Source organism: Ammodytes marinus (assembly GCF_949987685.1).
Source record: "Ammodytes marinus genome assembly, contig: scaffold_86, whole genome shotgun sequence".
NCBI classification, from domain to species: Eukaryota; Metazoa; Chordata; class Actinopteri; order Uranoscopiformes; family Ammodytidae; genus Ammodytes; species Ammodytes marinus.
Window position 1 is genome coordinate 83034 of NW_027648032.1, and position 10000 is coordinate 93033.

Consider the following 10000-nt stretch of genomic DNA (forward strand, 5'->3'; position numbering starts at 1 on the left):
TTTTTTCTTAATGCCTTTGTCATGGGTATACGCTCACCCAGGAACAACAGCTGGCGTGGTAAATACACTACCGCTTTTGTCCAAAGGGGGCGCTAGAATTAACAACCTGAACCACACACACACACACACACACACCTGTCTTAGTCTTGCGGTGTCGGTCCCTGCAGTAGATAGTGGGCGTGGTTTCCAGGTGTGTCTGTGGCGCAGGTGTGTATTTGTGGGCGGGGCATGTTGTTGTCGTGGAGACGGCCTCCCTCCGGTCGCCGTCGCCACAGTTCACTCTGCTGAGCGTCTGCACCGTGTGTCTGTGACAGCGCGGCTGCTCTCCACCAATCACAGGGCTCCGCGAGTCAGTCGGACCAATCAGGACGCTGCTCTGCTCCGAGAGGATAGTGCTTTCTGTGAGAGGAAAAAAGAAAAGAAAAAAAATGTATTGATGGATTATCCATAAAAATATTCATTAAAAAAAAAAAAGTGCTATGAGGAACTTTTTTTTTTAGATATTTTTTCGGCATTTTTATGCTTTATTGATAGTGTAGAGACAGAGTTGAAATGGGGCAGAGAGGGGAGTGACATGCAGAGGACGACCGCGGGCTGGAATCAAACCCGGGTCCGCTGCTGGGCCCGGCCGGGGGACGCCCTACCAACTGAGCTAAAGGCGCCCCCCCAAGCTATGAGGAACTTTTAAGCTTTCTGTAACAGAGGATGGGGGAAAAATCACAGACCGCACAGATAAAGCACAGCTATGTGTCTTTGTGAGATACCTCAGCAGTTCAAAGGGGGTATTCTGTGAAGACATACTGGGTGTGGCACCTCTTCTTGGCCACACCACTGGAGATGACGTATCTAAAGCCATAATGCAGATGCTTAATGAGAGGGGAATTGATATCAAGACAGTCGTATCAATTGCAACTGATGGTGCCCCATCCATGACTGGAAAGACAAAGGGAGCTGTAAAACGTCTGAAAGAGCATCACCCAGGCATGCTGGCATACCACTGCATTATACACCAGTCTGTGCTTTGCGCCTCTCTTGGAAAATAATATGCAGATGTCATGGAGAATGTCATGAAGCTTGTGAATTACTTAAGAGCCTCATCTGCCCTTCAGCACAGGCTTTTGCGAACTTTCTTGACTGAGGTGAGGTTTTCATTTGAATTTCTAGCTTTATTTTCTGTATAGTAGGCTATTGCATGTTGTTGTATTTTAGGCATTATTTGCAAATTAATTATACATAATACATTTAGGCCTACCATTATGATATTAAACAATAAATTAAAATCAGGTACCAGAAGTGCTGTAGTAGGCTATGTAGGGCTGTGTTTAGAAGTCACTCAAGGTATGCTATCTTTTCTGTCTCCCTCTACAGGCCAATGCTGAGTATGACGATTTACTTCTCCACAATAATGTGAGATGGCTGAGTAAGGGGAGTCTTGGAGAGAATTTGGGCAGTGAGAAAGGAGATTGAGGTTTTTTTGTCAGAGCAAAATAACACCAAAGCCCAACAGTACTTGGACTTTCTGCAGGATGCTGACAAAATGGAGCTTGTAGCTTTTTTAGTGGACATAACCTCTCACCTAAATGAGCTGAACCTCAAACTTCAAGGGAAAGATAATACTGTGTGTGAATTGATGGCAGCAGTACGCTCATTCCAAAGACGTCTGGAGATCTTCAGTAGTGACATCAGAGAGGCACATCTCCACTTTCCCTCTCTTCTGGAGCACACAAAGGGCAAACACAGTCACAACCATGGGGCCTTCTTGGAGAAGTTGGCTGAAAATTTCAAAGGGCGCTTTGACAGCTTCAACATAGGCAAGCAAGTACTACTCTTCGTTGGACAACCTTGCCAAGTGAAGCAGATTGAGCAGTTTGCAAAAGAGGCCAACAGCATCTTCCCATGGGCAAGTCCTGCAGCTCTGCAAACAGAGCTCATAGACCTGCAAGAAAATGTGGCTTTGAGTGAAGCCAATTGTGACCCTGTGACCTTCTGGACCAAGATGGTTACAGCAGGAGATTTGCCCAACCTTCACAAAGTTGCCATATTTGTGCTAACCATGTTTGGCTCCACATATAGGTGTGAGTCTGCATTTTCCACCATGAAGAAGGTTAAAGACTCATTCCGCAGCAGGTTGACAGATCAACACCTTGATCAGTGTCTCCGACTGGCAATTACACCTTTTGTACCAAGGTTCAAGCAATTGGTCGCTGACAGACAGTGCCATGCGTCTCACTAGTCAGGATTGTTAAAGGAGCCATAATAGTATTTCTTCACTTGGTGCTGATGAGTGCTGATTTTCATTTTTCATCATTTTCATTTGGAGCTGTTGAGTTCAAAGACTCAAGTTAATATATTATGTTAATGTTACATACTAAAATGGTTGATCACATTGATCGTTTCACTGTAATAAACGTTCTTGCAATTTATCCGGACCTTTGACTTTCATTGGAGAAAAAATATGGACCTTTGGGAAAAAAGTTTGAGGACCCCTGCTCTAGAGCATAAACATAGATAGAAATACGTATTTATATTTATGGACCATAAAGAGCACAATTTTTAGCAGAGAGTGTCGAGCATGGTGTCGAGCAGTCAACAAGGGTTGATGCATGTGAGTACTCACAAAACGAAACGAACAAACACATTAAAACGATGGCTAACTGTTGTTAGCCGTTTGTGCTACCCGCCTCACTTCCGGGCTTCACTGATTCGCTAGCCCTCCACCAATCAAATTGCTCCAAATGAAAGACGGTCGGCCGCCGATTGAACATGTTCAATCGGCGGCCGACAGGCTCAAAACAAGCCCGACGACCTCTACGTCGGCCGACGTCACGGCACACACCAAACAGATTCGTCTTTTTTTTTGACGACGGCGATTATCGGGCTGGTGTGTCCTGGCCTTTATATCGACGTAGTGAGAACTGACCTTTGGGGTCCACGTCCTGGTCCAAACCTGTAACAACATCAGACAAGGATCCAGACTCATTAATGCACATTATGAAAGTATGAAGTGTTGCTACCCCAACATGTGCCAACTGTCAACAAAAAAGCTGAGAATACCTAAAAAGTTAAAAACCTGTTCACTTGGCTGTTTTTATTTTTCCTCGCATGTATTTCTCTTTAAAAAAAATTAAATGAAAATTATGTTTATTGAGCCGTATAACATACTGATAGTTTTATCCCCAAAAAAAAAAAAAAAGAAAGTTGAGTCTAAAGTTTTGCTGCGTCCACTGTCAATAAAAAAAATTAAATGTTTTTGTGTTACCCCAAATTGTGCCTAGAAATGTGTTGTCCTGTGCAGTAGAACAAATAACACACACACACGTTTGCCACCTTGCCTTGTGTGTTTGTTTGTGTGTGTGTAATCCAACACTTAAATAAAATAAGTGGAAGCACAATTTCGTTTTCAATGTGACAAAACACATTTGTTCCTGTTGTTATTATTACACACACACACACACACACACACACACACACACACACACACACACACACACACACACACTTACCCCAGAATGTGTCCAGCAGAGTGCTGTCCTGGGCAGTGGACTGGTCGAGCAGCGAGGACAGCAGCGAGGCGTCGGAGGCCAGGCTGCTGTTCAGAGCGTCTCTACGAGGCGTCTGCAGCAACGCGCTTTGATTCTGCAGAAGAAGAGACTCGGAGCAGGATGCAGACAGCAGCTGGGAACGCCGAGGCTTCAACGATCTGAGGGACAGACAGGCAAGACAAGGAACGTTTAGTTAGATCGATCTATCTATCTATCTATCTATCTATCTATCTATCTTTTCAACGATCTGAGAGGCAGACAGGCAAGACAAGGAACGTTTAGTTAGATTCATTTATTGTCTGTCTGTCTGTCTGTCTGTCTGTCTGTCTGTCTGTCTGTCTGTCTGTCTGTCTGTCTGTCTGTCTGTCTGTCTGTCTGTCTGTCTGTCTGTCTGTCTGTCTGTCTGAAGAGAGGAAAGATTAATAAGATTAATTTAATTAATATGTGTTGGGTATTTTTGCTTTAATAGACAGTGAAGGTGTATTTAGATTTTTTTTTGCGTTTGTTTTTGTTTTATTAGAAAGATTAGTAGAGACAGATGAAATGTTTTTTTATACACAACATACACAAACATTTGCAGATAAATACATTTATTTATTTTTTGGTTGATTAGACAGTTGTGGATAGTCAGAGATGAAATGGTTCAGAGGGCTTTTAGTATGAGTAGGACGTTAGTAGGGCTTTTAGTATGAGTAGGACGTTAGTAGGGCTTTTAGTATAAGTAGGACGTTAGTAGGGCGTTAGTACGAGTAGGACGTTAGTAGGGCTTTTAGTACGAGTAGGACGTTAGTAGGGCTTTTAGTATGAGTAGGACGTTAGTAGGGCTTTTAGTATGAGTAGGACGTTAGTATGAGTAGGACGTTAGTATGACGTTAGTAGTGGAGAACGGGGTAAGTAGGCAAACTTTTTACTCTAATGAGATTTCATTCCTACATTACATTGAAGCTTAAGGTGTTGGCTTGAAATGTGTACCCCTCACTTTTTCTAACTTATTGTAATAAAGAAGAAATTAATCATCAAAGACACCCTTACACATTGTGACAACCAACCCCATCAAGGGGTCGGTTGTCACACACTATGGGGTTGTTTGTCACAATGTAATCTTAATGGGAATAATCTTAAAAAGAAGGCAAGAAAGCAGAACTAAATTTGAAAGTTTAATTGCATTGTCAAGTTGACAAATAGGCCTACATAACTTACTGTAGCCTTGGCAGCTGGTCTAGTTTGGGATGCACTGGGTTGTTTTGATTTTGATGCCCTTTTTTCTTTTGCATGCTAGCTGCCTTTTCCTGCTCTATTCTCTCCTTCTATGGGGTGTCAGTGAGGATACAGCTTGACAATTTATTTTGTTATTGGGTTCCTTTTCTGGCTGCAGCCTGTGACAACCAACCCCCCAAAAAATGAGACGACCAACCCCAACTTGAATTTCTTGCTAGCATCAAGGCTGCAAACTAATTAGCTCGCTAACCACAATCTAAACTATAGCTTACCCTTCACACTTTGTATGGGTAACAAGTGTTTTGTTATAAACCCATTGTGTAAAAGCCTAGAAGAAAAATACTGAGGAGCTAAATATTTTCAATTCGACATGAAAAACACAAACAGTCCTCTCACCTCAAATTCAGCAGTCTAACTCCAAGGAAGACTTTACATACCAAAATTTCACAGACAGCGCCTTCTGGTTCCGAGATATAACGATTGTGACAACCAACCCGTGTGACATATAACCCCGTTCTCCCCTATGAGTAGGACTTTAGTATGAGTGGGACGTTAGTATGAGTAGGACTCTAGTAGGTCGTTAGTAGGTTGTTAGTGGGTCGTTAGTATGAGTAGGAGGTGAGGAGTAGTAGGAGTAGTAGGTCGTTAGTATGAGTAGGAGGTGAGGAGTAGTAGGAGGTGAGTATGAGGTTAGTATGAGTAGGTCGTTAGTATGAGGTTAGTATGAGTAGGTCGTTAGTATGAGTAGGAGGTTAGTATGAGTATGTCGTTAGTATGAGTAGGAGGTTAGTATGAGTATGAGAAGGTAGTAGTTACCGGCTGTTCTTCCAGGCAGCCCCTCCCAGGCAGTAGGAGGTTAGTATGAGTATGACGTTAGTATGAGTAGGAGGTTAGTATGAGTAGGAGGTTAGTATGAGTAGGAGGTTAGTATGAGTAGGAGGTTAGTAGGTAGTACTGACCTGTTTTTCCAGGCCGCCCCTCCCAGGCTGTAGGACGTTAGTATGAGTATGACGTTAGTATGAGTAGGAGGTGAGGAGTAGTAGGAGTAGTAGGAGGTTAGTATGAGTATGAGGTTAGTATGAGTAGGTCGTTAGTATGAGTATGAGAAGGTAGTAGTTACCGGTTGTTCTTCCAGGCCGCCCCTCCCAGGCTGTAGGTCGTTAGTATGAGTAGGACGTTAGTATGAGTAGGAGGTTAGTATGAGTAGGAGGTTAGTATGAGTAGGAGGAGGAGTATGGGTTAGTATGCACTAGTTACCTGTTGTTCTTCCAGGCCGCCCCTCCCAGGCTGTAGGTCGTTAGTATGAGTAGGACGTTAGTATGAGTAGGAGGTTAGTATGAGTAGGAGGTTAGTATGAGTAGGAGGTTAGTATGAGTAGGAGGAGGAGTATGGGTTAGTATGCACTAGTTACCTGTTCTTCCAGGCCGCCCCTCCCAGGCTGTGGGAGGTTAGTATGAGTAGGAGGTTAGTATGAGTAGGAGGAGGAGTATGGGTTAGTATGAGTAGGAGGTTAGTATGAGTAGGAGGTTAGTATGAGTAGGAGGAGGAGTATGGGTTAGTATGAGTAGGAGGAGGAGTATGGGTTAGTATGAGTAGGAGGAGGAGTATGGGTTAGTATGCACTAGTTACCTGTTCTTCCAGGCCGCCCCTCCCAGGCTGTGGGAGGCGCTGTGGTGCGGCAGGTTTCTGTCCAGCAGACCGTCGTCCAGACGCAGAGTCGATCGCCGAGACATGATCCACTGATTCTACGAGTCACTGATGGAAACGAGGCAGATTTAGTGCTATATATACACACACACTTTATATATATACACACTAGGGCTGTCAAAGTAACACGTTAATATCGATTAATTAATCACAGAAAAATGAACGTGATTAAAAAAATTAACGCAGATTAATCACACTTCTATATTGCCCTTTGCCCCGGTGCAAAAGAGGTGAGATGATAGCGGAGAGAGAGCGAGAGAGAGAGAGAGAGAGAGAGAGAGACTATAGGCCTACAGCTGTTTTTAAACAGGCATAAAAGTGTCATACAAGTATGCGATTAATTTAGATTAATTAATCACAGAGCCTGTAATTAATTAGATAAATTTTTTTTTAATCGCTTGACAGTCCTAATATATACTTTATATATTTATATTTCAATGCGGCTTTAGTACATATATACATATACTTTATCACCATAGCACATGTGTACACAAACACAGCTTTAGTACTACAGCACAATTCAAACACAAGGCCATTCAAAGTGCTTTACAGGGGAATAAAACACACCAAGGTTAGACATTAGGATTGCATTTAAAAGACAAGGGCTGCGTTCCAATCCCCATACTATCTACTATGTAGTTTGGTAGAAAAAAGAGGCGGCTTTATTACTGTAGGACATACAGTATGTACACAAACAGACAAGCACAAAAAATATATAAATACAGGTAAAAAGGGGGACAGAGAACTCTTTAGATTTGATTTCATAGATAGATAGATAGATGGATAGATGGATAGATGGATAGATGGATAGATGGATAGATAGATAGATAGGGCAGAGGGTGTGATACTGTATGGAACGTGAAGCCCACCGAGGCAAATGTCTATTTGTGATATTGGACTATACAAATAAAACTGATTTTATTTTATTTGATCCAAATTAAAAGATATTGTCATTTAAGTTTGATCAACTTTACAGAAAGGAGGTTGAATTTTAGATGCTAAATGTGGTTAAATGTAGTTAATTGGTCAAATAAATAAATAGGCCTACATGTAAAAGCTGGTACATCTCCCCCACGTGTAGTGCTGTCTGTCTGTCACTCAACCACACGTTTAAAGGTCCCGTTAGCTTCCAGCCAATCAGCGTCGAGTATCAGCGATGATGACGTTACAGCGGACCAATCATGTTGCGCGATGGGCGGGACCCCGCGAAAAATGAACACAGTCCAAAACAGTCTCCTAGCTAACTGCTAACGTTAGGTTTAGCTTTCGGTGGCGACCACAGTTCACTATAAAACACAGAACAATAATAAAATCGGCAAAACACTCACCAAAGACAAGATGGAGGCGCTCACACGTCAGACGGTACAGCTACGGCACGTATTAATGCTGGAAAAAGATAGGTTCCGGTAGCTTTCCGAGTTAAAACACGACCATAACAAACGGCTAAACGGTTAAAAACGGCTACATTTGGGGATTTATCATACGCAATAACACTTTTAAAGTAGATTAATCCTCTCAATGCCGACTGACAACCTTAAAATACCAGTAAAATACAAGCCGAACGGGACATTTGAGTGACAGTGTGGTTCGGCGCCCTCATGTGGCGGGAGGAATATATAACCTCACTGCCAAAGATGAGTGAGTGCGCTCAAGATAATGCCAACCCGTCTCTGCACGAATAGTGTTTGTTGATAGATAGATAGATAGATAGATAGAAAGATAGATAGATAGATTGATAGATAGATGGATGGATGGATGGATGGATGGATGGATGGATGGATAGATAGATAGATGGATAGAGATGGATATATTATATTTATTTTGAAAGTTTTAATGTCGCGCGTACTGAAATAAACTTGCTTTGCCTCAAAGGCGAACACGGAAGTACATTGAGGTGAAGCATCTTTCCTCACCGTGACGTACGTGCCCCGGTCGGAAGTGGAATCAGATCGCCTCATGTTTGAGTAGCACATGTGTTTAGCTACTGGATTCACATAAAAAAATCAGGTTTGGGGCTTTTTCATCACATTAAATAATCTTTTTATAATTCTAAATGTTCGGATGTTGTTCCGGAGTCTTTTTAACATCATTGTGTCGCTAGGGAAATGTTTTAAACCGCTCCGATCTAGTTAAAGTAGTGATTCTAACTTCTAGCTGCGCGCGCGCGTGTGTGTGTGTGTGTAAATACAGTGCCAGGAGTCTGTTCTTTGGTTATTATCACACTGTTTATAGCTCCCTCAGACAATTTTGAGCGTCACAAACTTCATTTCTTGCATCCGGGGGAATTGTTATGCCCCAATTTGTCCCCTTTCGCCATCACTTTATTGCGGTTATGTTTTTTATTTCTGTATAAGAAAAAAGACTATAATGCAATGTAATGCAGTAAGGCTCTCAGGCATTCTGTAGTTAACGTGTGTGTGTGTGTGTGTGTGTGTGTGTGTGTGTGTGTGTGTGTGTGTGTGTGTGTGTGTATATTAGAAATCGGAAGCTTTAGCAATATAACTTATTTCTGCAAAAAGAAGAAGATCAAAAAATAGCTGTTGAGTCTTTTCATGTAATTTTTTTTGCATCGACAGACAGACACACACACACACCACACACACACACACACACACACACACACACACACACACACACACACACACACACACACACACACACACACACTGGCTGACTAGATTAGTTTAAAGGGTATTGATATTTCCATGCATTCATAATCTTTATTTCAAAGGTGTAGTCAGTGATTCTGGAGAACACTTTTTGTCAAAATCAGTGAATATCTCCTCATGATCTGCTACCTGTCTGTACTGTTTGTGAGTTGTAAATAAATCCATTGTTAATACCCAGCCTAGGCTCTGTAAACAGTCATGTTGCTAGCTTATGGTGGCCCCTTTGTTTACATACCATTTTACAGAGCCTAGGCTGTGTTTTAAACACTGGATTTATTTTCAGCTCACACACAGATCCGAAGTTTCAGAAATATTTTAAAGTTCCCCACCGTTGCTACTTTAAAACATGTTAAAAAGTCTTGATTGTAACTTGTTGTGTCTCTCTCTCTCTGTCTGTCTCCCTCCCTCTCTGTCTGTCTCTCTCTCCCTCCCTCTCTCTCTCTCCCCCTCCCTCCCCCTCCCCCTCCCCCTCCCCCTCTCCCTCTCCCTCCCTCCCTCCCTCTCTCTCTCTCTAGTATAACCCCTAGTATCCACCATGACGTCTCTGGCCCACCAGTTGAAGCGTTTGGCTCTGCCTCAGAGCGATCCAGACTTATTGTCCCGGAGAGAAGTCGCCTCGCTGCTGTTCGACCCCAAAGATGCTGCAACCATGGACCGCTCCACCTTCTACGCCCTGGGTCAGTAACAGACACACAGACAGACAGACAGACAGACAGACAGACAGACAGGTTACATAGACAGACAGACAGAGACACAGACAAACAGACAGACAGACACAAAGATGCTGCTACCATGGACCGCTCCACCTTCTACGCCCTGGGTTAGTACCACAGACAGACAGACAGACAGACAGACAGACAGACA

General features: G+C 42.8%; 1 protein-coding gene across 1 annotated transcript in view; it reads left to right on the plus strand.

The window, feature by feature from the left end:
• Nucleotides 1–8422: 8422 nt before the first annotated feature.
• heatr1 (HEAT repeat containing 1) overlaps nt 8423–10000 on the plus strand; it is a gene marked incomplete at its 3' end in the record, with an annotated part of 32196 nt that continues 30618 nt past the window's right edge. The window contains exons 1-2 of the mRNA XM_080055034.1: nt 8423–8474; nt 9652–9813. Coding sequence (XP_079911160.1) covers nt 9672–9813 — 142 coding nt within the window. The 5' untranslated portion in view covers nt 8423–8474; nt 9652–9671. The remainder of the gene's footprint in view (nt 8475–9651; nt 9814–10000) is intronic.